This window comes from Microtus pennsylvanicus, chromosome 18 (genome assembly GCF_037038515.1).
Source record: "Microtus pennsylvanicus isolate mMicPen1 chromosome 18, mMicPen1.hap1, whole genome shotgun sequence".
Taxonomy (NCBI): Eukaryota; Metazoa; Chordata; class Mammalia; order Rodentia; family Cricetidae; genus Microtus; species Microtus pennsylvanicus.
This window is the reverse complement of record NC_134596.1, coordinates 16,971,402-16,998,425: the sequence shown is the minus strand read 5'-3', so window position 1 is coordinate 16,998,425 and position 27,024 is coordinate 16,971,402. Positions and strand designations below refer to the sequence as shown.

The window sequence follows — 27,024 nt, the reverse complement described above, 5'->3', positions numbered from 1 at the left end:
CCAAGGACTTTATCCACAAGTTCGATAACAACTCATGAAAGCAAAGAAATCTACTTCTCAGAAACATAACAGTCTACAAAACCAAAAGCACTCCCCTCGATGTCTGCCGGCTGCTTTGCTTTGTTGTAGCCAGCACTGGCTTGAAGGGAGACACTCAGCTGAAACAGCAAAGACAAGGCTATGCTGAGTTCCACCGTGGCAGGAGCGCCAGGTAGAAAGTCATGCTTCTGAGACCGCCCACAGCTTTGATCCTGTGTGAAAGCCACATGCCAGACCTTCCAGGAACAGAGGAAGTGTGTGAGCCCATGGCTCGGCGTTCCCTCAGGATCCTAAGCAGCATGCGTGTGCCCATGGTTCTAGTCCCAAGACTCGCTTCTCTCACAATGGCACCATCTTCAAAGTGAGGAAGGTGAACAAGCCACCTTGCCTGAAGCCCTCCCTAGCAGTCAGGAGAAACTTCCAAACCCATTCAATTCTCTGTGTGCTCTGAAGAGCACCTGCAGACTTACCGGGCGTTGTCGCAGAAGGACCAGCTTGGTGACTTGAATGTTAATTTTAATCCCAAGGCTCTGGTGCTGAAACATGTTGTACACCTATTCACAGAGGAAACATAAAATGAAGATGTAAACATAGTTCCTTAAATACAGCAGTGTTCTGGATGGTAAGATACTAAAAAAAGACTAAAGAAATTTGCAGGAACCATGGGTTTTAGATTAGGTATTAGTCAATACTGCTCTATACTTGCTATCAAACATACTAAATAAGTCCAAGATGCTAAAAATACCAAGACTTGTGCATGTGAACACTACACTACCGGCTCAATTTTCTATATCTCTAAAGCAGTTCCAAAATACACAATATTGGTTTAAAAAAAAACATTAAAATGCAGTTTGTATTCTTCTAGTATGAGAAAAATTAAAAATAATTACATGTAACTCAAATCTCAGTATCAATAAAATCTGATTTAAGGAAAATATGTATGAGAACAGTTTTCAGATTCTATTAAGGTTTTCTAGCCAGGAGATGGTGGCACAGGCCTTTAAACCCAGCACTCGGGAGGCAGAGGCAGAGGCAGAGGCAGACAGATCTCTGAGTTTGAAGCTAGCCTAGTCTACAGAACAAGTTCCAGGGCAGCCAGGGCTACATAGAGAAACTCTGTCTCAAAAAACAAAAACCAAAGTTTTCTGAGACGGAAAATCCTCACTGAAGCAGAAGCCAGGCCAGAGAGGGCTCAGCAGATGAAGGTGCTAACGGCACGAGCCTGACATCCCACATTCAATCACGAGAACTCACATTAACCACCACCACCCCTAAAACCCAGATACGGCAGTGCACATCTGTAATCCCTGCTCTCCTGCAAGGAGATGGGAAGCGGAGACAAGAGAATCACTTGGAAGTACTCATCCAGCTAGCCTGGAGGATTCAGGGAAGCAGAAATAACAAGACAGAAACAAGGTAGGCGGGGAGAAGCAACTGGAAGTTGCCCTCTCACCTCCGCACCTGATTGTGGCACAAGCATGCCTGTATTCACACATACATCTGTGTGTGTGTGTGTGTGTGTGTGTGTGTGTGTGTGTGTGTGAGAGAGAGAGAGAGAGAGAGAGAGAGAGAGAGAGAGAGAGAGAGAGAGATAATTAAAAGAAACTTCGTATTCCCCAAATGTATATAATAGAAAATTCTAGAATCACACACATGAGCGTATATATGTTACATGTAAGAGGGAAGGCAGTACTTTTTAAAATGTACAGCATCTGGAGAGATGGCTGAGCAGTGAACAACTTGTTGCTCTTCCAGATGACCTAAATTCGGTTCCCAGCACCCATGTCAGATAGCCCGCAACTGTATGTATCTCCAGTTCCAAGGAATCTGATGCATTCTACTGGCCTCCATAGGTTCTCACACATACATGGCATGCACATACATGCTCATAAGATAAACAGCTTTGAAAACGTACAGCGAGGGCGATTTTTGAAACAAAGAAATGGATGTCAGGTAATTCTGGCATAATCTCAAAACTCCCACCTCAGGCTTTCATCACAAGGACCAACAGCAAAGGGGGACAGTCACTTGCAATAACCCAGCCCGTGTCATCTTTAACTCTCTCTGCCACTCAGAAAGGCTGGCATATGTATCGTTCCCACTGACAAAACAGGCTCTTGTGGGGGAAGGCACATATTAAAGACTCAGAGCCAGTTAGCAACACCCTGATTCATATCCACGTTCATCCAGCCAAATTGTTCATCTCTTCCTGTGTTCCCCTAAATCCTCACTCTAACCAAAAACTGCCACTGAACCATACCATAGTGACAGAAAGGGACATGTTCCTCTCAACCCCTCCCCTTGTGGCCATTTGGTGCCCCCAGTACAGATACACAAAGACTTGGCTCCAAGGGAGTGTAGCAGGAAGGCTCTACTGAGAGGCCTTGAGGTGCTTGGGGAAGGCTGTGGGTCCCCTAGCTTGCTCTCTCTGCCTTTGCACATCAACGTTTGCTCCACGGTTGTCATCTTGTACCTGTGCCAGACTCCAAAGTTGTGGGTCTGCCAGAATCGAACCTGAGCCTCCCAAACTGCGAGCTCAGCAGAACCTTTCTCTATAAGGTTCTTGTTTTAGGCATTTCATCATGGCGGCACAAGACCGACTTAGGCACAAATATGCCTCTACTCAGAAGCACCTACTATGAAGGACCCCCCCATCGAGACATCCTGGGAGGTCTTCCGAGAAGAAGAACAAAAGGGGAAATCATAAGGCAGAGGAACTGGGGATCACACGAACAAGGAAGACCCATTGGATGTGAGGCCCCCCAGGTCAGTACAGCCCGCTTGAGTTCCTCTCTTGTACCAGAGCAAAACCAGGGCTCTGAGAGATTTGATGGGAGGTAATAAAAATGGTGATAGTTATAGGATATGGAGGAAACAGGGAAGAGAACTTTCTTGCTATTCCTCTTGGTTTTAGCTCACAGACTACCTGGAAGGGGATCTCATACCGAGAGCGCTAAAACTTTCTCCCCTGCTGCTGCCAGTCTATGTTCAACTCAGCAGCAGCTGACGGCCATAGGAAGCAGCAAAGCCAGGGTCTGTGCAGGCCAGGTGCAGCTGCCTCTCCAAAGGACCTGCGAACCATGCGAGCACAGACTTTAGGCAGCTCTGCGACATAGAATTAGCTGAGTCACAGTGTGGACATAGTGCACTGAAAGCTGCTATTATGGTTAAATAAAATCTTTGTGCAACTTCATATTCTTTCCCACATGGAAAAAAAGAGGGAATACGTTCACTTGCTCTGTTCTCAGGCCCTACTCCAAAATGCGTTGTCTTCAAGTATAAAATATCTGTCCTTTTTTTTTTCTTTAAATGCTGGACCATCCACCCATAGGCCAATTCTGAAGTCCGTTCTTCATTATCTATTCCTGACCCTGGGGGATGAGGGGAGCACGCAATTTTTTCTTGTTTGGATATTTCAAGAACCTCCCAATGGCTCTAGCTCAATTTTCTGTCCTTGAAATACCCAGTATGAGGATTGGGCCTTAACTGGTATACAACAGTTCCAAACATGAAAATCCCAAAAGAAGATTCGTGCTATAAAAGAAAAAAATATTCAGTTGTGCAGGGCTTTGCCACAGGGCTGTGGAAGCAGTGCATTTGAAGTTCAGGGGTTACTCAATGAGATACACAGGAGGTCCTGGGTTCTGTCCCAGCACCTAAACATAAAATAAATAAGTGTGCAATACCTGCAATACCAGCCGAACCATCAAGATATTCAAGAATATCATGGGTTTAAAGAAATAACAAGCAGGCTGACAAGGTGGTTTAGTGAGTAAAGGCACTTGCCGCTAAGGCTCATGACCCGAGTTCGAACCCTGGAACCCACGCAGTGGAAGGTGAGAACAGATTCCTGCACGTTGTTCCCTGACTTCTGCATGATGTACTATAGTGTGGACATAGGGGTGTCATGTACACCATAAAATAAATATAAATAAATAAATGTGAGAAAGTTAAAATATGAAGAATATGAAGTCAGGCATGGTTAGTGCGCTGGCTAGACTTATGTCAACTTGACACAAGCTAGAGTCATCTGAAAGGAGGGAGCCTCGGTTGAGAGAATGTCTCCATAAGTTCCCACTGTAAGGCATTTTTTTCAACCAATGATTGATGGGGGGATGGCTCAGCCCAGTGTGGGTGGTGCCCGTCCTTGGGCTGATAATGCTGGATTCTATAAGAAAACAAGCTGAGCAAGTCGTGGGAAGCAAGCACTCCTCCAGGGCCTCTGTATCAGCTCCTGCCTCCAGGATCCTGCCCTGTTTCAGTTCCTGTCCTGACTTCCTTTAACGATGAACAGCAATGAGGAAATTTAAGCCAAATAAACCTTCTCCGCCCCAACTTGCTTTTGGTCATGGTATTTCATCACAGCAATAGTAACTCTGAGACAGTGGCATTCATGCCTGTAATCCCAGTACTTAGGAGAAGCAGAGGGATTACAAGTTGGAGATGAGCCCGGTATTTACAACAAATTCCAGGCCAGACTGGGCTATACCATGTGACTATGAATTTTTTAATTACTTAAGTAAGACAGTAATGTGACAGGGCACTTCTCAGTGATGCCCTGGTCTCTGGTCTGCTGCATCAACAGAGAATGCAGAACCTGATAGGCATTGGTATGAGCACCGGGCAGAACACACGACAAGTCCCTGAGTTAGAATCTTCTGTGACTCCTTGTCAGAGAATTGGCCAGCACTATGCACATCCCATGTCCCCAGGCTTGCTTGCTTGATTCCCCTGGGATGAATGCACAAAGATGTGATATGAGAGGAAAGAAGGAAACAGTCTCATGCTCCAAGGGCGAGGGAGATGGAAAACGGAGAAAATGGTCTAATGGTGTGGAGTGTCAGCTCTAGAAGATGGCGAACCATCCTGGATGCTGGTCAGACAAGAGGAGGATGGACTTAACATTACCAAACACTTACACACGGCTATGGTGGCAAATTCTCTGGTATGTCTATTCGTCACAATTGAAAGTATAATTCATTCTTAAAATCTTCGTGCCCTAAATTCCTGTGGGGGGGTTGAATGGGAAATGCCCTCCAGGTTCCCTGGCATTGGAACATTTGGTCCCCACTTAGTGGCCCTATTTGGGTAGGCTTAGAAAGCCTTGCTAGAGGAGGTACATCACTGGAAGGGTTTCAAAAGTCATATGCCATCTCAGGTTTGCGCTCTCGGCTTCCTGTTGGTGGTTTGTGATGTGAGCCCTCAGCTTGCAGGTTCCAGTCCCAGCCTCCATGCTTACACGCTACCCATACTTCCCTGTCATGATGGTGATGTGCTTTTAGCCTTCTGGAACCATAAGCCCCACATAAACCCTTCTATAAGTTGCCTTGGCCACAGTGCTTTGTCACAACCAAAGAAAGGTAACAATTACAAGATCACTGACTAGTAAGGATGGATGGCATTTCCCCTGTGCAATGCAGGTGGTCACCCCAGGGACAGCTAGCAGAGTCTAACCACCACAGCTGAGCCCTCTGTCACCTGCTATTTGCACACACACCCTCACAGAGTTCCACAGGGTTCAGGGCAGGGCAGAGAGGAAACAGGAGCTCCCTCCAGGACAGGGAAGTCAGAGGAACAAACAAGGTACAAGTCTGAGACATGCAAGCAAGATCCTCTGTCTTTTTCCCATGGAAATCATGCTCCCGAGGAGTTCAAAAGGCAACGGTGCCCGATACTTAGGAAGACACCTAGCTGGGCCTGGAGCCATGCCGCCAATTGTCTGGAAAGTCAGTCCCTCGTGTCCAACACTGCCTGTGGCCCAGTCCGTGTTCAGAGCTCTGGCTGCTTTGTCACATTCCCTTGGCAGCCTGAGCCAAGCAGGTAGCCTTGCTGCCAACAGCTGGGTGACTTGGGGACACAGAGCTGGTGGTGATGGCAGACAGGGACTAGAGAAGGGGTGAGAGATTAGGACAGACGTGGGCGACGGTAACCGTCATCACAGGTGGCAGGATTTTCACCAAGCTGTCAGTGAGCTCGGGTGAGCCAAAACCTGCCTGGAGTCCCACCCTGTCCCATTCAGACCTCACCCCAAAAGGTAAGGACTAAATTTACTAAATTCACAGTAACTCTAGAGGGGGGCCCAGGCATATGCTGGAAATGTATACTCTGGAGCCCCCAGACTCCCTAAAACAGACCGGCTGTGTGTGCTGAAGGAGGTTCCCAGGGCTTCTGGGATGCGCTGAAGTGTAAGAACCAGGGAGCACTCTCACACCAGGCTGCCTTCAGGGCGACCACAGAGAGACTCCATTGTCTATTTCATATGGTAATAAAGTGAAATTGATGTCATTTCTCCAAACAGCTTGCCTGGATGGTCTCGGGGTTTTCATACCACTCCACGGTCGTTAAGGAAGCAGAGAACAACCAAAACCCTGCCTGGTGGCCCTGCTTTCCAGCTCGGCTTCACATCTGCAAGCAGCGTTTCTGATGCCACAGCACCTGCTTCTGTCTGCAATTTGTACCTTAAAACATGCTGGCTCTGGTGTCACCCGAGGCCCCCACCCAAGGAGAACCAAATCGGCTCTGCCACGCACGTAGAAAAGCCACAGCAGCCCACTGTACACCCTGGGCAGGGAGGTCATTTTGGACATCTGTCCCAGAGGCAATGTCTGCTCAGTCTCTAGGGACACAGAGCCGGGAGCAGGACTCCATGCTCCCAGCTAAGACACGAAGAAGTGGCTCTTGTTTATTGCATCACTGGGGGCTATGTATGTGAGGCAAACACTCTACCACTGAGCCACATTCCAGATACAGGAGTATTAACAATAATCATAATCATAATAATCATTATTTTTTAAAAGATAGTCTCTCCCCCCACCCATAGCCCAGGTTTGCATCTGCCTCACCCTCCCAGGTACTTAGGTAAATGCCAGTATGCCTGCATCAGAAGCATTTTATTTTTCCGAGACAGGGTTTCTCTGTGTAGCCTTAGCTGTCCTGGAACTCACTCTGTAGACCAGGCTGGCCTTGAACTCACAGAGATCTGCCTGACTCTGCCTCCCAAGTGCTGGGATTAAAGGTGTGTGCCACTACCACCCAGAAATCAAAAGCATTTTTAAAACACCAATCAGTCCATAACTTCTTTTTAAACCGATTGGCAGTGACAACACACATACACACACACACACCACACACACACACCACACCATGCTACATACATACACAACACACGCATATACCACACACACATCACACACCACACACATACCCCATACCCGCACACCACACATACACTATACACACACATACACATACACACACACCACACACACACCACACACACACACCACACACACACACACACCACACACCACACACCATGCTACACACATACACAACACACGCACATACCACACACACACATCACACACACCACACACACCCCATACCCCGCATGCCACACATACACTATACACACACAACACACACACAACACACACATACTACACACACCACATGCTACACACACCACACCACATGCTACACTCATAGACAACACACGCACATACCACACACACACACACCACAACATGTTACACACATACACAACACACGCACATACCACACACACCCCACACACCACAACATGTTACACACATACACAACACACGCACATACCACACACACCCCACACACCACACACACACTATACACACACAACACACACACATACCACACAAACCACACACACCACACACACCACACCACACACACACACACACACACACAGAGCACGCCCCTTTCCTCATGCTCAGTACATTGGGCTGTAAGAGGGTCAGTATGACCATAGTTTACCAACCCTACAATCCCCCCACTCTGCTGACATCACATATCAGCTCAATGCCACCCTTTGGAAGAGGAGGCCACCTTTGCAGAGGTCACTTGCTCTCATGTGGCTCGGCATGTGGCAGCTCCCACCCTCAGGTTCCCTTTTCACTGATTGTTTGGGGCAGTGTTTACGGCTCCTTCTGCAGAGACCTGTGGGGATAATGCACCCCAGTGATTCCCGTGGTGCACAGAAGTGGGTAGCAAGGTCCCCTGCCTTGAGTGGGCAGAAAGCTGGCAATAACTAAGCCAAAAAGAATCAACACATACCTTTTATATTGATAGTAAAACTCATACAGCAGAGCCTATAATTCCTACCTTGTTTGCTTACACAGTTTAGTGCCGTTGTGTACAGTCACACTATTGCACAGCCATCTCCACCATCTGCCTCCAGAACTTGAACACCTTGTAAAACAACACTGTCCCCATTAAGCACTTAGCCGTCCCTCATTTCTCAGTCTCCATACAATCACCATTCTATCCTCTATCTCCATAAATCAGATGACCCTAGATATCAGACATAAATGGGATCATCCGCTTCTTGTCCTTTGTGATTGGCTTATTTCACTGAGGATAATGTCCTTCAGGGTCATCTATTTTACAAATCATGTCCAAATTTCTTTTCTTTTAAGGCTGAATATCATATTCCATTTCGTGTATCTGGTACAAATCGCTGATCTGTTCATCTATCGGTGGGAACGTCAGTGCTTCCGGCTTTTGGCTGCTGGGAATGATGCCACTGTGAACACCCCTTCGGCACCCTGGTTTCTTTGTGTACAGATAAAGATTCCGCCTCCAGGAAAGGCCTATTCTCCTGAATTCCTCCTGAGGCTCTGATTCCTGAAGGACAGAGCAGAGACCGCAGGTGGTAGATGTTTCTGGGACACAGACATGGCAGCAGGGATGGGGCAGCAGACCGAAGCATCCAGCAGTGTGAACCAGCCTGGTTTCTGACATACCCTTGGCCTTGACTTCTCCTGCTGCCTGGCCTACCAAAAGCTTCTCCCCCATAGCGCTTCTGAAATTCTCAGTGGGCGGTCCCACACTCCTTTTGACCCTGAATATCCCACTTTACCTCTAACATATGACTCTTCTCGTGCCTCCTCATAAGCCCAGCTCTGGGTGCTTGGCTTATCACCCACAACCTCGGCTGACACAATAGCCAAGCTTCCTGTTCCAGGTTCCACAAAGTTCTTTGCCCGAGGCCATTTTTCCTAGGTGTCTCTTCACTCCATCATCAACTCTTGTGTCTGCTTCAAGAGGGTACAGGTGGGAGGCAGCTGGGTTTTTCCATAGGATTCCTTTTTAACCTTGTATGGCTCAGTTCATCCTCTGCCACAGTTCTTAAAAAAAAACAACAGGCGAGCTCAGGACAGGGACTTTTCAATGCTCGTGGCTGCCTGAGGACCGGTGAGGTGGGTAAATAATATAATCCCATGTGTGTGGAAACACTCCTAACTGGGTTGTGCACATGACACAAATCCCTGTGCTGTGTTTGGGATGCACAAAAGGCTTTTGAGAGCCAATTAGTTAAAGAATTAAAGAAATGCTGCCAGACCCCCTAGCTCTTTTGTCCCAGTCTCTCCAGACTCCCTCTCAGTCCTGCAGCAGTGTGCCAGCAGGAGACCCCTCCTCCTACCCTACCTCCACTTCCTGGGCTCTGCCTCTGGCTGTGGATCCAGGGTTCCCCTGGATCTTTCCTGCCTCCCCTCTCAGTCTTTCCTCCTAAGCCATTCCTATTTGTTTGTGTCACACACCAACCAACAGAAGCACTCTCTAACAGGGAGCCCACAGCCTTCACACTTGCCTAGGATCCAAAGTAGACAGGAGCTACCCAGACCATCCACTCAACTAAGGCAAGAGCAGACAGCTCCACCAAGAAACATGTCAATCATCATAACTTCAAGTCCCCAGATTCCAGCTCAAAAATCCAGACATGAACACCCAAGACAATGTGCTTCCTCCAGAAGCAAGCAATCCCACTGCAGTAGACCCTGGGAAGAGTACTTCAGCTGAAACACAAGGCAAGGACTTCAACCATACCAATTATGACTATGTTCAAAGACCTTAGGGAAAATATGAACACACATGCCTTACCATGAAAATACAAACAGATGGATGAAATAATAAAAATGTTTCAAGGAGACTTAACAAAGAAGAATCAGCAAAGAAAAATAAACAAATAAAGCTAGAAATGAAAACCTCCGGACACCAAACAAAAGCTTTGTAGGAAAGTCTTACCAATGACAAGACGTGGAAAAGAGAATTTCAGGTTTTGAAGATAAAGTAGGAGAAACAGGTCAGTCAAAGAAAGTGTCAGATCTCAAGGAAAAAAAAAATCCAGGGGCTGGAAAGATGACTCAGTGGTTAAGAGAACTTTCCTGCTCTTCCAGAGATACTGAGTTCAATTCCCAGCAACCACATGGTGGCTCACAACCATCCATAATGGGATCAGATTCAGCACTCATATACATAAACGCAAGAATAAATGAATCTTTAAAAAAAGAAAAAAAATTTAGGCACAAAACATCTAGAAATTCTAGGATACCATGGAAAGAAAGACCAAACCTATAAAGGGAGAAGAAGAATCCTAGATCAAAGGCACAGAAAATTAAAGCAAAATCAAATAATCCCCTTAAACAGACTCATAATGCCAGTGAAAATAGAATTAAAATTCCCCAAGCAGAAATGTCCAGGGTCAGTGGATTCAGAACAAAATCTTACCAGACCTTCAAAGAATAACTAACACCAATACTCTTCAAATTATTCTGCAAAAGAAAAACGGAAGGGATGTATTTTCTAATTCTTTTTACAAAGTTGCTATTGCCCTGATGCCAAAGCCATACAAAGAACCAAAAAAGAAAAGTATAGACCAATATCTCCTATGAAAATAGATACAAAAATTCTAAATAAAATACTTGCAAACCAAACCCAGGAACACATCAAAAAGATCATCACCATGGTCAAGTTGGCTTCATCCCAGAGATTCAGGGAAGATCCAACATATGTAAATCAATAAATGTAATCCACCACATAAACAAACTGAAACGTGATCATCTTATTGGAGTTTGAAAAGGCCTTTGACAAAATCTCGCACCGCTTCATGATAAAAGTCCTGAGGAGACTAGGGATATAAGGGATATAAATACTTTAACATAATAAAGGCAATTCATTTTTTCTTTTTAAATTATTTTATACGTTACAAAAGATTCCTTATGTAGGAACACTCTTTTTTAATTTTCTTTTTATTTATTTATTTTTTGTGTCTTTCATATCATGCCTCCCAATCCCACCCATCCCTCTAGAATAAAACAAAATAAAATTTAAGAGAAAAAGGTGGGGGAAGGGTGAAAGGAGAAAGGGAAAATCTCATCATGAGAGCTGCAGTGTGACACAGTGAGCCACACAGTAAACCCATTTGTCCATATATCTTTACACACAGGCATCGATCACAAAGAATCATTGGTTTGTGCTCCACCATTCACACAGGGCCCTCACTGGAACTCTTTCTGGACATCCTGTTGCTACCCCCTGTTGTTAAGATCCTGCAACCCTGGGTCCACAGGACCAACCTGCCCCACCCCCACCCACAACCCGATGCTCCAGCAGATCACAGATGGGGTGAATGTTGGGGTGAACCAACATTTAACCTTGGTTCTGGGCCTGGGTAGTTTACCACCAGGGTGAGCTTTCCAGCATTGCCCTGGCTGGTTCACTCCTCTCAGCTATGAGCAAGGGGCGGGGCAAGTTCTCCAGGTTTCACATCATCAGGGTTGGTTCTCTCACACCTACATCTTCACTGCCAGCTCTACTGTGTGGTCCAAGTGAGGTGTAGTGGCCACTCTCCCAAGTGATGCAGCTGCTGAGGAGCAGGGACAGCGCTTCTGCTCCGATGACCTCAGGGCCAGCTCTCCCACGTGCCTCAGGAGCTGATGAGAGCAGGGGTGAGGAGTGGGAGGTGGGGGATGGTATATCTCCCCACCCATGCTGAATAAAGAAAATTTATAGCAAGCCCACAACCAGTATAATCTAAATGAAGAGAAACTCAAAACACTTCGACTAAAATCAGGAACAAGAAAAGGTTGTCTACTCTCTCTCCATGGCTATTCAATGGAGTACTTGATGTCTTAGCTAGAGCAATGCGACAACTGAAGGAGACCAAGGAGATACAAATAGGAAGGGAGAATTCAAAGTACCTGTATTTGCAGATGATACATTAGTATACATAAGTGACTGTAACAATTCCACTAGGAAATTCCTACAGCTGAAAAACACTTTTAGCAAAAGTAGCTGATACAAACTTAACTCACATACTTACTACATACAAATGACAAATATATTAAGAAATAAAATAGCCTCTCTCTACATATATGTCACTGGATTTTCAGATGTTGGGTTTTACGCTGTTACTTTGCTATAACAACACACGCATGCACACACATATAAATGCATACACACACACACACACACACACACACACACACACACACACATGCCTGTGTGTAATTTTCAGGGTTTCTAGTTAACACCATATCACCTGTGAACCTCAGAGACCATTCTGTCTCTTTCTACTTAGATGGCATGCATTTATTCATTCATTCATTCATTCACTCATTCATTCCCAACCTCTCTTGCTAAAACTTTTAGCACTCTGCTGAATGGAGTGGCATCAGTGTTCATCTGTCTTGCTTCCCGCCGTCTACCACCACACACCACGTCAATTGTGGAATGTTTATTTTTGGCTTTTACGATACTGAGATCATTTGATTTTGTTCTTTTTACACATTTTATTAAAAATGGTGTTAGATTTTGGTGGATTCCTTCTCTGCATGGATCGAAATAATTATTAGTTTCTCCCTTTGCTTGTCTGAGTGTGACATACAGCGGTGCAGGATCTCTGCCCACAGACACACAAGACGGAGTGACAAGAAGGGGATGATTGCCAGACATCAGAGTTGCTCTTTTCCACAGCCCAGGACCAAATAACGAGGACCATCGACCCAAACAGTTTTCTTTCCAATCCAAGGACCCTGAGGAGCCAGCTGCTCCAACCCTGCAGCCCCAGAAAAGACAGTCTGGAAAAGGACAGATGGGCTCCGTGGACCTGCTCCTGCTTATTGCTCCTGGAAAGTTGTGTAATACTGGGGGCCCAACCCTAGCCAGAGTCCCTTCCCTTCCTCCAGGCTTACCAGGTATCCCACCATCTCAGACTCCCTAGGCCACAACGGTCACAGGCAGGAAAAAAAAATCTGGAGATTTCACAAACCAGGATGCTTGGACTGAAGACAGGAAGTGGAGATGGTGGAGGCTCGGCTTGTTTAAAGAAAGACCCAGTGTCTGGGGGTGAACTGATTACCGTGTACTGTGACCAGCACGGCAAGAAAGGGTTGAAATGAGTAGAGCTATCTCACAGGGGTCTGAGGACTTGACTAATTTGCTTTTGACTTTTAGAAGTCCTGAAATCACAAACATAGACACTTGTAGGGATGAACATCATCACACCATAATGTTTACCCAAAGCAATTTCCCTTAACAAATCGTAGACCTCCTCAGAAAACCTCAAATCCAAATAGAAAGTGTTTGGCCCCCAACCAGGGCTGTGAACTGTAGATAACCGAACTGTAGATAACCTACCGTAAGCTGCTATAGGACGGTAAGCAAGGACTAGAATGTCTCTAGTCCCCTATCTTACAGTCTTCATGTCCTGTAGTGAATGGTACGTAGAGCGATACAGAGTAACATCCCATCCCTTCCCAGCTGTGATTAAAGAGCTTCCTAGGTCTAAGTCAGTTTATAAAAGCAAATACCTTTCTTTATGTTGGGAAAGTTTTCTTGGACAATGAGGACTACTGAGAACTCAAGAACAATGGCAATGGGTTTTTGATCCTACTGCACTTACTGGCTTTGGGGGAGCCTAGGCAGTTTGGACGCTCACCTTACTAGACCTGGATGGAGGTGGGCGGTCCTTGGACTTCCCACAGGTCAGGGAACCCTGATTGCGCTTCAAGCTGATGAGGGAGGTGGACTTGATCGGGGGAGAGGGAGGGAAATGGGAGGCGGTGGCGGGGAGGAGGCAGAAATCCTTAATAAATAAATAAATTTAAAAAAAATAAAAAAGGGGAAAAAATAAAAGCAAATACCAATGCCTCATGACTAGATCGCATACCACTGGAACTATTCTGCCAGGAGAGGCACTTCTGAGGATCAAGGTAAAGGCAAGAGAGGTGAGGCTTCTCACAAAACACAAGAGCAGTCTCGGAAGGGAGCCTCATACCGCAGGGCATAAGGGACTCATCCTCTTGACCAGCTGGATCACCACTGCAGGATGGGGGGGGGGCATCAACATCTATTTCCCTGTGGCCAGTTAGGGTAAAGGGTTTGGGCCTAATGTCATGGCCCTGCCCAAGATATTGCATAAGAACCTACTGATGCCCAGAGCCTCCTTGCCCTTGAACTCCCTTCAGACTCTTGGAAATGAGCTGTGGGCCTCTTGTCCCCACAGGGCTTCTGGTGAGCTTGGTGCAGGCCTTTCAGCCTTCCGGGTCCCCAGTTCCAATTACAATATAGCCAGAACACAGATTCTAGCAGGAGGGATCCTCAGATCCTTCCAGCTTCTGGGTCCCATCTTGCCCCATGGACCCTCCCAGGTCACCTCTAGAGCCCAAAGCATCCTCCTTCATAACTAAATGTGAACAAGAGTCACATACACACACTTTATCACTCATGAGGACCATGACACCCCCACCACCACCACCACCACCACTATCCTCCAATATCTAAGCCGGGAGCCACTAACCTAGCCTTCTCGTCATAGCTAGCATTCTTCTCATCATCCAGGCTCCATTCCCTCAGGCAAACAAGAGCTGATGCATTCTAGGATCTGTGCAAGCCCTAGCCCAAGAGTCCTTGAGTACAGCAGGCCCTGAGACCGCACAGATTCTGGGGAAGCAGGTATACTATCACCCATCCCCAACCCCGAATGCCTTAGAGCAGTCTACTCTCATTAGTGTTTAGTGAATCTTGTGGCCCCAAATAACAATCTTTGTCTCATGCTGCTGTATTGTACCCTAAACCTGTTATATCTATATCTGGCATTGCTAACCAGCTTTCCATTTCCATCACCCCTTCCTTATAAACAACCTCCTCCTTGGTTCTTCTGCCTATCCACATGGTTACTGTACCCCAAAACTCTCTACTCACAGGACTTGTTGCATCTGGACAGCGCTGGCCACTCTTAAGGCTTCAGGTACCAGCGCTGGGGGAGAAGCCCCAAGTTCCTTTTCTAGCCAAGCCTTCTAGCCCAGTCTCTCACCTTAAGCTCAGCTTGTCTACCGAGAAACTCCTCCAGGAGTCCAAAGGTTCCTCTTTTTCTTGGCCAGAAGGCCCACCATCTGTCCAGGCACCCACGTAAGACCAGGTAAGCTGGGGGTTTCTACTCCCGACACTCCCTCAGTCCTGTCAGTTTTTCCCCACCTGACCCCTGGAGTTCTTCCACCCACTTGCCCTGCCCATCGGCTCAGACCTTCTTCCCACACGCAAGCCATCTACTCGCCGGTCCTCACGTCAACCCACCCAGCATGCAGCTGCTCTGGCGCCTTCTCCAAACACTGAGTTGAACATGAGGCTCTCCTACACTTGGGTGGCCTCAGACCCTACCCCTCAGAACCCTTTGCTCACCTCCCCTAGTCCCCACTGTCTACATCCGTCCACACTCCTTCAAGGATGCTGGAGTCCCTGCTACAGCTGTATCATCTGACCTCCCTCTGAAGGGACCCGATGCACCCACCTCCAAGCCTTGCACCTGCTGCACCCACAGTGACCTTTGCACCCATCCTCACCCCACCAACACTTCCCTCTTCTCAAATCAAGATTTGCTCCTTCGTGAAACCTCGTGCTGAAGGATCATCACTAGCAGCAGCCTCCACCTGCAAAGCAGGGCTCCCTGCAGATGTCTCTATGGTGGAAAGGATGCTCCGCCTGCTGGGACCAGAGCCTCCCAAGGGAAGGACCAGATTGCATGTTGCATTTGTAGCCCCAGCACAGAATACAATGTTAAAGGTTTTTGAAGGCCTTCAAAAGCACTTGCTGGGAAAACAGGTGGCTGGGTGGAGCGTGGATGCCTTTGAAGAGCCTGCGCTGTCTACTGATTGAGGAGGTAGGCTCTCCCTCACCCACCCTCTGCATAAAGGTTTCCCTCTATCTCCTAGAGGGAAAGACAGTGACTTCATAACCACTGTCTTGGCATCCTCAATAGATAGTCTCTCATAGTTCCTACAAGTTCTTTAGGCCCATAGTAAGCTATTTTCCAACTAAGGTCTGACCCCAATTTCTCCAAGTAGTCTCATCATTAGGAGACCAGGGGATGATTCTCCCTTCAATGTGACCATCACTTGGGATAGGTCTTCTATGTACCAAGGATCCTGAAATTATGGTGATGAGCAGTCCCATCACTGAGCAAACCTGAGCATCGAAACATCACGGCAGGGAGAATTCAGAATCAGACTTTCTCCCACTCACTGCATCTGCTCTCAAGGTCACAGGCTGTGATCCCCAGCTAGCTGCCTCCTTGCCTCCGGATAAGGGTGCCGCCCCTGCCTCCAGAGCTCCGCTCATAGGGAAATCTGAACCCAGCAATGGCAGGGCCCTCTCTGGACTCACCATGTTCATGACAGTGAGGATGAACCTCTGCGCAGCCTCTGCCCCGTGGTACTGCACCATGTTGGCATCGGCCACCACCAGGGTCTCCACCGTGTGCTCATTGGTGAGCCTGATGGCATTCCTCCGCTCCCTCCAGTCCCGTGACGGCTTGTCCTTCCTGGGCTTCTTTTCTAGAAAATGACGGAGACGTGTGCAGTTCTTGGATTATTGATTTACGAAACCGTAATAGGAAAGGTCCCAAGAGAACAGTCAGTCTCAAGCGGCCTTGGATGAGCCCCAAGCATGCAGAGCTCCATGGTTACATGGGGTGGCCTGTGTTCCCAGTCACTCGTGGCACTAGTAGGGAGCTGGAGAAAGAGCTTGAGGGGTCAGGCATCAAATGAACCTCTACTGTGCTTATCTTCACAGTCGAGGAGCTACCTGAGGATGAACATCAGAAACTAGAAACCCATTCCTAATAGAACATGGAGAGCCACACAGAGCAGGCAGGGAGAGACGCCTGCACACAGAAATGAGGGAGAGGGGGGTTCTTCCGGTGATGACACAGACATGCATGATAAGTACCTCCACTTCCCTAATGACATCTGGAACCAAGGAAACAGGCTTGGTTGAGGCCAGGATGCTCCCCTGTGAGTTAAGCATCCTAGCAATTGTGCTGAGAGTCTAGAAGGGGCCACAAACATCAACAGGCAGGGAAGCATCAGAAAAGTATAGCAAGATCATAACAATGTAGATAGCTGGTATGTAGGCTATGTGATATGCTATTCAGCATATCAGATATGATATTCTACCCACCCTCCAAAGGGGTCATAACCCACAGGTTGAGAACCACTGCCCTACTCAGTCTTCAAACCCTGGATTTGGGGACTGGAGATAGAATGTTGAAGACTTGAATACTCTCCCCAAGCAGGTGTCCCACTTGGAGGTGGGGATGAAGTGTGGAATCACTTGAGAGGGGACCTACCTTCCCTCCACCCTTATCACCTCCCCCTCCCCTAGTGTTCCATGGCTGCTACTGTATTGAGTAGGGAGCCTCAACATAGTTTATGCTAAAATCCCTAATGTGTATAAATACACCCTGATAGACAGATCACAGATACCACCAGGCTCACAGATACCACCATTGCCTTCAAGGCAAAAGAAACCCCAGTCTCTGGATCACACAGTGCTAGGTTCCATCACTAGAGATCAAGTGCAGGTAGCAGGCCTGTGACTGGAATGGGGGGGGGTCCCCAACCACATTGGGAGATGGCCCTCACACTGTCAACCAGGACACAACCTGGCCAGATTGAACCCTGGCTCTCCCCTGCTACCCCAGACACCAGGAGTCATTTCTAAGGTCAAGCCCACAGCTTCCTTTGCCAAGGTGGTAATCACTTGGAGATCTTAAATAACTACTTCCATTTGTTAAAAATTCTCCATTTATTCTCCCTTTACTCCAATTAGCCATCAAAGCGGACAATTTGACATTTATAGAAGATACACGAGGTCTTAGAGGGTAAGACAGGGAAGAGAAAAAAAGCTATGAAGCTATGAAGGGTAGTCTAAATATTAGACTTTCATTATTTAAATAACTATTTGTTCTACACGTTTGAGAACTCTCAAAAGTGCTGACGCAAACAGGGGCTGGGGAGGTGGTGCATGCCTGTAACCAGGCCTATGGAATTGGGAGAGGCAGGGAAATTCACTAGCTACCAGCCTAGTTCCAGGTTCAGCAAGTGACCCTGTCCCAAGGGAACAGGCAGAGATTAAAAGAGCAGGACCCTTCTGATCTCCTCTGGCCTCTGCATACACACAGGCACATGCGTCTACACATGAAGGTGCACACACACCACACAACACCCATTTACCACATTCATACATATAAGCACACACATTAAAAATATATACTGGGGACCAGATGGTGATGGCGCATGCCTTTAATTCCAGTACTTGGGAGGGAGAGGCAGGTGGATCTCTGCAAGTTCGAGTCCAGCCTGGTCTACAGAGCAAGTTCCAAGACAACCAGAGATACACACAGAGAAACCTTGTCTCATAAAACCAAAACCAAAACAAGATAAAACAAAATATAAATAATAATATAGTTACTGATTTTGTTCTTGGTGAATAAAAAATTCGCAGTTATTAATTAACCAATGGGCTATAATATCTTTTTCTTGAAAAAAAATCTAGTATCAGGATATGGGTATGGCTTAATGGTAGAAGGTTAATCTAGCATGCTTGAAGCCCTGGATTTAATTTCTAGTTCTACAAATAAATAAATAAAAATAAAGAAGTTTTTAAGCAATCTCGGGGGGGGGGTGGCAGATAAAATATTGGACATGAAATTCCTCCCTGAATTCCTCCATCTCCCGCTGTGCGAGACACCAGTGTCCTAAGGCCATTCCCAGGAACGGTCTCAATGTGCTCTTTGTGCCAGGCACAGGAAGAGCATGTCTTTCCCCATCACAGAAGCAAATTACAGGGCAGAAAAAAACAGAGTGGAGGAAATAGGGGAAGATGCCCAAGGGCACTGGGCAACCTTGAGTGGACAGGCACTTCAGGCCACCATGGCAAAGACCAGTGGCACTAATGAAAATGCCGAAGACGACACGTGCCTGCCTTGGTATCAGCCCTCCAAAGCCAGAAGCAGGAATGTGTCCTCAATGTGGCTCACGGGGCAGGGGACAACCAGAGGCCCGAACTTAAAGTCAGACCTTGTCTCAACCACACAGACTATGGTTTTCTCCAGCTTATCTGTAAGCTAGGTAGGGGATTCCGGGAGACCCTTCACACCAATGTAGGGAGTTCTACAGAATTCGCCTGAGCCATCTGTCCCTTCTTTTCACTTTGCAATTCAGAGATGGAGACTGTGTGATAGGGCAAAGCTGCTCCAGCAGATGGAATACTGCATTAGAGACGGAGGGGCATAGAGGGAGCAGACTCAGAGGGCCTTCTTAATTTTAGTGACCTCTTTGCATCCAAGAGTCAAGAAGACTTACTGCATCAGAAATCATGACCAGGATCCTCCCCATGCCTTTCCCGCTAGAATGGATTGAAATACTCTGAAATCACAAGCCAAAAGAAATCCTACCCAGAGTTTCCTCTTGGTGCCTCAAAGGAACCACAAGCGATAAGTGATATGCATTTGCTCCCTAGTCCCCCCTCACTCTGCTCCACTCTGATGCTGGGTCACAACACTGCCAGAGACCCAAATGCATGTCCAACTGCATTCTGAGTCACCACCTAGCAAAACCCCCTCAGTGAGCTGCCAGCAATGGTGATGGGTTAACGCAGGCCAGAGTTCTTGACAACCCAACATTCCCAAATCCCAGATGCCCACGGCCAGTGCATCCAAGTCAAGTTACGGCCTGGGCCCAAATGGGACCAGCCACGGGTGCTTAGGTGTGGTATTAAAGTCCGTACAAACACACTTAGCTTACAGACTCGATGCTCTCCAAAGAGTTTGTCAGCTCAACGAAAAGGAAAGAAACGCTTCTTTAAAGAATAAAATAAAAATTTAAAAAAGACAAAGACCTTGTTTATAGAACACTATCTTTTTTGACTTGAAATAATGATCCCATGAGTGCAGCTGAGCTGCCAGGCAGGTAAAGCTCCTGGCAGCTGTATAAATCCAACATCCTTGAAAAAGAATGCCCTCTTCGTTTTTGTTTCTTACAAGAAGGAGGGAAACGTTTTTTTGCTCTCCAAGTATGAATTCTTTAAATAACTTCCTCCAAGGCCAAGTCATTTTTATAAAAGCCACCTTTTTTTTCATGTAAATTCCTTTTTTTAAAAAAAAAGTGGAAAATAACTGCTGTTTTTTTTTCTTTGTGTGGTTACATTTCCAAATGAGGAACCCCTGAAGCTCAAATCATCTCCCCTTGTTGTGACCCATGTCTACCCTCTGCCAAGGGAATAGGATCAGGCTAGGAGAGGTGACCAGGCCTCACTGTATCTTTCAGCCATGCTCAGAGCCACAAGACACCAAGCGTGCAGAAACCACTGCCTATGCGTAGAATCAGAAGATGCTCAGTTAACGGATCATGGTCAAGTACCCAAGTGTGGTATGGCAGTGCCACAGTTTTGGGGACCATCAGGAAGGAATAGGCATTAACCAAACAAACAGGAAATGGGATATAAAATTGTAAATTGGACAAGTGCGAGGAAGAAGCAGCAGACAGTGCTCTGAGATAATCTAAGGGAGGAGGATATAAGAACCACAGTTTAAATTAAGGGCATCGTTAGTCAGCTTTGCATTACTACAATGAAATGCCTGAGACGGGCAATGTTATACTGAGAAAAGGTTTATTCAGCTCACAGTTCCAAAGGAATTGGAATTTGTATTAGTTCTGTTCTGGTGAGGGTGGCAGATGCTGCCTGCATAGGACACTTCTTTTTTTTTTTTTTTTTTTTTTTTTGCTTTTCTTTTTTTATTGTTTGAATATGTGACCTCAATTTGCTCTGGGCTACCTCCAACCTCATCTACAATCACACTTCTTGATGGGACTTCCTGTGTGTGGATTGGTCATGTCCTAAAGGACAGTGGAAGGGCAAAAGATGGATCAGAGTTTGAAGATGCCTTTTTGAGACAAATATCCAAATGACATAAGGACTTCCCACTAGGCAAAGACTTCCCACTAGGCCACTTCTTCCAAGAGTGCCCCCATGTGGACCTACCTTTTAATTACAACGAATTCTTGCAGCCACTCAAATGAACTGGTCACAGGATAGTCAGACCTTAGCAAGGAGGCTTCCCAAGGTCACAATGTGGGTGAAACCAAGGGGCAGGAAGAGTTAAACCAGTGGGGATCATAGAGATGCTGGCAGCAAGTCCAGAATGGGAACATTCTAGTAAAGAATGGAGTGTCTCTCTGGGTGACCTGGTAATGTTTCCGCCTTAATGGAGTGAGGCAGGGCAAGTCGGGGACCTGACTAGGGGACCTAGGAAGGTGGGTTCACCTTAATGGATTTTTCCTTCCAAGACTCCTGCCCTCCAGTGAAGTCCTCAGCACCACCATGGTGTTCAGCAGGGTCTGTCTACCTTCCTGGATTAGCATATGACTATTCCTTTCTATTCTCTTCTGTCTTTCTCTTTCAGATACTGGCCACAACCTAAGTAGGCTTTAAATTCTGCATCATTATAAGCTCAATGTCCTTTATTTATGGCTAGAAACCAAATATGAGTGAGTACATCCCATGTTCCTCTTTTTGGGTCTGGCTTACCTCACTCAGGATAGTGTTTTCTATTTCCATCCATTTGTATGCAAAATTCAAGAAGTCCTTGTTTTTTACTGCTGAGTAATACTCTAATATGTATATATTCCATACTTTCTTCATCCATTCTTCCATTGAAGGGCATCTAGGATCGCAGTGGGTTTTTGATCCTACTGCACTTACTGCCTTTGGGGGAGCCTAGGCAGTTTGGATGCTCACCTTACTAGACCTGGATAGAGGTGGGCAGTCCTTGGGCTTCCCACAGGTCAGGGAACCCTGATTGCTCTTTGAGCAGATGAGGGAGGGGGACTTGATCGGGGGAGGGGGAGGGAAATAGGAGGTGGTTGCGGGGAGGAGGCAGAAATCCTTAATAAATAAATAAATTTAAAAAAATTCTGCATCATTTTCCCTAACGCTTCTCTCCCACCATGAGCTGACCTTCATGCTAACTTAAATCAAGTGGAATGACCCCCGACACACACACATACCACTTCCCTTCTCTATTTTCCTTTAGGGCAACTGCAAGATTTACAGCTTGTCTGCCCTGGAAATCTTCTTTTAAACTCTAATAGACTGTCCTCAAACTTCCATTGGAGCCCGTCTTTTTCATTAATAAGATTAAGACACCCGAGAGAGAGGTCCTTTATTTTTTATGGTATTATATAGTGCTTTGTTAGAACTCCCCAGGATTCTGGTAAGGTTTTTTTTCTTTTGCCTACTTTATAATTCTTAAATCAGCAGAGAAAATGTACCAGTTCTGACACCCTGAGCAGCTGTGTGTACCCTGGCCTTGTATCTTTACTTTGCCATTGTTGTGGTAAACACCATGACCAAGGCAACTCTTAGTAAGGGGCTTCTTTAGACTCCAGCTCCAGAGGGCTGGAGTCCATCATAATAGGGAGGCATGAACATAGGCACCAGGCATGGCAGCTGGAGCAACGGGCTAGGAGTTTGCATCCTGTACCACAAGCATGGTGTAGAGGGCCAACCGGAAATGGTGGACCTATTGTTACTCTCAAGGTCCTCCCCGCAGTGACGCACTTCCTCCAGCAAGGCCATATTTCCTAAGTCTCCCCAAACAGCACCATCTACTAGGGACCAGGTGTTCAAATTCCAGAGACTATGTGGGACATTTCTCATCCAAACCATCACAGGCTTCAAGAAAAGAAAGGGGCATGGCATATTCTAGAAACAGTAGGCCAAGAACTGGATGGTGCCTGAGCAGCAGGCAGGAGCAAACAGGGAAGGTCAACAGGAACGTGTCAAGTGTTCTTCCTCTTTATTCCATGAGTGAGATGCTGCCTCAGGTCTATATGTTGACTGTGCTACCCCGGCTGCAATGGGGAATAGACTCCTATGGACAAGAAGGAAGCCACAGGTGGAAGGACACAGCAGATTCAGTAGGTGAAATTCGCAACACTGGGGCTGACAGGACAAACATGGGAAGAGCATAAAGAGGGGCTCCTGGATTGCGGAATCACGGTTACCTCATGAGTAATGGAACCAGTTACTGATTTAGGCATACCAGCAATAAAGAAAAGCATGGTGTTGGTTGGGGGGAGGGGAAGTATTAAGGTACAGTTCAGAGGTCTTGAAACTGGCTGATGGGTGCGTAGACTCAGAGCTCACAAGAAGACATAAAATCAGATGGGCTTTTAGGACGCATCAGCCAACCCTTCTGAGACAGCAAAACCACACGACTAGATGGGGGAGAGGGAGCCAATATTGGACTATGAGAGACAGCAAGGCCAGGGCAGAAGAAATGAGCAGAGGGGGTGGCTCTTCAGGGGAAACAGCAGGAAGGAGGGAGAGGGCGCTGCCCAGCAAAACTGAAGGTGGCCACAGAGAGGGGGCTGCAGGGAACAAAAGGGGAGAGTCACGAGGTCTCCAGGAGAGCAGGGTCACAGGTCAGAGACGTCAATTGTCTGTTTCAGAGGTGAGGAAATGGGGCAACCCGGCGAACTCTGCATAGGGACTAGAGTGGGCAGAGAACCTCCTCGAGATGGACTGCTGAGGAAAAGGAGTCCATGAAGGATTTACCCTCAGTCCATGCCTGCTGCTCTCCCCTCCGGGGGCATCTGTAGACAGCAACCTACAGCCAAGTAAGCAAGAAGAACCAGTCTTCTCCTCACCACCTTCCTGCCCAGCAAAGAAAGCCACAGTTGATCAGCAAGCACCCATCAGGCCCAGACCCCACACAGCTGGGCGCTGGGGAGAAGAAAGCCAAGTGAAGTCTTGTCCCTCTGAGTACCCATGGCTGAAGATGCCTGCTGGGACCCTGAATCCAGGAAATAGAAGAAAGCCTTTGGGAAAGCTGCCTTCCTGGTGGTGGGGGATGAGGATAGAACCTCCACTGTATTCAAAAAGAACAAGCAAAAGTAAAAAAAATAAAATTAATAAATAAATAAAAGAAATGAAGGCAGGTAGGAAATGCAAGTCACACTCATCTAGAGAAAGTCTAAGCTGGTAAAAAGTCTCAGCATGACCAGCACAGAAAACCCCAAGTTAAGGAAGAATGCCAAATCTTATAGTTAATTTTACGTCAATCTGTGTTCTTCATCTCCACCTTGAGTAAACATAAAAATGTACTTGTAAATGAAATAATAGTTTCATCTCACTTGATCTGTCCCAAAGTACCACAGGCCGGGAGAGGGGCGGGGCTAAGCCCGCAGAAGTGTAGTTTGTGCAAGCTGGCTGTATGGGATGAAGGCGTCTCTGGGGCTGGGGCCCTCTGAAGGTTACAAAGAAAATCCACTCTGGGTCTCCTTGGCTCACGGAAGACTGTCTTCTATTCCTATTCCTGTGTCTTTACGTGTTGTGTGTTTCCAAATTCATTCTTTAAATCACGCCACTCTGCCCATTCCTCCCTCTGTGAACGCACGCATGCAAATATGCGTCCCTACGAGAGTTTCAGCATGGCCATGCTACAGCGTGAATGTGGAGAGCGGACGACACTTTCAGGTGTGGGTCTTTGCCTTCCTCCTCTAAGATGAGATCTCTTGCTGGCTGCTGCATATACCAGGCTAGTGGGCCCACCAGCAGCCAGGCTTTCTCTGCTCTTGTCTCCGTGTCTCTAGGAGTTCTGGCTCACAGACACATGCTACTGCCTTGGCTTCTCATGGGCTCTAGGGGCCTGAGCGCAGCCCCCCTACCTGTGCAGTGAGTACTTTCCACGGAGCCATTTCCCCAGCCCCTCAAATTCCCCTTATGCATGAAGATGTCATTCATAGGGAACCACGTTACTATCAGGTCTTCTCTTCCTTCTTTCTAGAAAGATCCTAACAACTGCAAATGCTGGTACATCCAAGGTAATGGGAGTTAGGGCTTCAACATACAAATATGTAAGGTGAAGGTAGGAGGTGGGTTTAGCCCTGACAGGCACTTTCTTTCTACCCTTAGGAAGCATGGACAGGGCAGGTGACCACAGTATGTATGTACAGCTGCCCAGGCAGGACAGTGTGGAGAGTCCCCATAAGATAATCACCTCAGAGCCATGCTCCCATGCGTCTGGCAGTTTCAAAACCCAAAGAAAACACACCAGTGTTTGGAATTATCCTGGTCCTTTCGCCACCCGCTTCAGTGCAGCCCTTGGCTGAAAGATTAACTTAGGCTACCGGAGCCTGACAGCTTTATCTTCTAAGTTGATGGAAGAGGGGTGGGGGGGGGAGGGGGGCAAATAGAACATTCCACCGGCACACAGCTTGGGGGAAGAAATTAATTAACGTGTTCATGTTTCAACCAGAGCAAGACAAGACAAACAGAAACCCGCAGAGCAATCCGCCCTTCTCTGCACCTGGAATCCCCCGTGGACACCTGGGCATTGTTCCTTTTCATCTTCCACGAGGAAGCACAAAAATCTTCAGACAGCTAAAGAATTCCTTGACCTTTGGAGGGGCCAGCTAGTAACCCAAATTCTCCAACTCCATTGCTTCCACCCCAAATCCAATGGAAGACTCTGTCTCCCTCCCCCAGCTCCTAAAGGCTGCCCAGAGCCTGTGAGGTTCCCCAGGCTGCCAAGGTTTGGAGAATTGGATCAGCCCTTCTCCCCCTTCCCACCACTACACTGATGGGCCACACAGTGGGTGTTTTCGTTGTTTTAAAGTGAGTTAGTGAGAGAATGAAGCAAACGATAAACGGGAGAATGGCACCCTTCACTATTCCCAGAGCTGAGGAAAGAACAACGTAGCTGTAGCCTATGGGCCTCTAGGCTGTTTGGGGTTCTTCCGGATGCGCCAAACTCCCACAATCTTTCCACAGCACCGCATATTCATGGAAAGCCTGTGGGGTCTCCAGGTGACCCCTAAGATGCAGGAGAACATCTAAACTATTGGCTGACTAGCACAGGGAGGGGAGAAAAGGCCAGGTTTGCCTTTGGGGACCTAGCCCAAGTTATCAGAATGTGATTCATTCCCCGTCAGACAACTCCATCTCATGAGAACATCTCATGTGCAGCTTTTGGGGTACCCTGTAAAACCCAACTAGAGGACTAGAGGGTTTGACTTTCTGGTTTTCAGTATGTTCACAGGGCTATGGGGCCACTATACTTTGGATAGTTTAATTGTCACCCTAATAAATGCCACCCACTCCTTAGTTTTCTCTGTCTTCCTCCACTCTACCCCTAACAAATTTAATCCTTTCAGTCTGAAAGCTTTTCTGACTCCAGGCATTTCATACAAGTACATCATATGTTCTGTTCCGCCTCGCTTCTTTAACTCACAGATGGATTTCAAAGTTTAGCTGTGACTGACGAAGCACATATCCGTATATGGTTCTTCCTATAGCCAAGTTAGATTCCACCCACAAACATACTCATTTTAGCTACCATTTACATGTAGATGGGCATTTGGTTTTTTTTCCTTTCTTTTTCCTGTGAACAATACCACTCAGGACATTGATGTATACGTTTTTATACCATTTTTTTCCTGGATATATAAATTCGAAGTGGAATGGCTGGGTCATGTCCCAATTTTCAAAGTTTTAAGAAACTTCCAAACTCTTTCTAAAATGGTTGTCCCATTTCCTAGTCCCAGTAGCAGAGTGTGACGGTTTAACTTCCCTAAACCTGTCAGCTCTCATTAATGCCCTTCTTTTCTTCATTACCATCCAGCTGTTACAGGAGTGGTCATGAAGTGGTGTCTGCAGGTGATTCCAATGAAATTTCCCTGGTGGCCATTGGTGCTCAGCATCCTGCAGACTGATTGTCTGTATTGTCTTCTTTGTAGAGTCATTTGAGCTCTGGCTCGTGTGTGTATGTGTGTGCGCATGTGTGTGCGCATGTATGTGTGTCTGTGTGCACATGCAGGAAAAAAG

At 46.9% G+C, this 27,024-nt stretch overlaps 1 protein-coding gene across 1 annotated transcript in view; it reads right to left on the bottom strand.

Annotated features, from left to right (window-relative positions):
* Positions 1-27,024, bottom strand: part of Adamts17 (ADAM metallopeptidase with thrombospondin type 1 motif 17) — a 315,038-nt gene that overhangs the window by 243,062 nt on the left and 44,952 nt on the right. Inside the window, exons 4-5 of the mRNA XM_075952745.1 lie at positions 16,519-16,688; positions 510-593 (exon numbers count right to left, since the gene is read on the bottom strand). Coding sequence (XP_075808860.1) covers positions 510-593; positions 16,519-16,688 — 254 coding nt within the window. The remainder of the gene's footprint in view (positions 1-509; positions 594-16,518; positions 16,689-27,024) is intronic.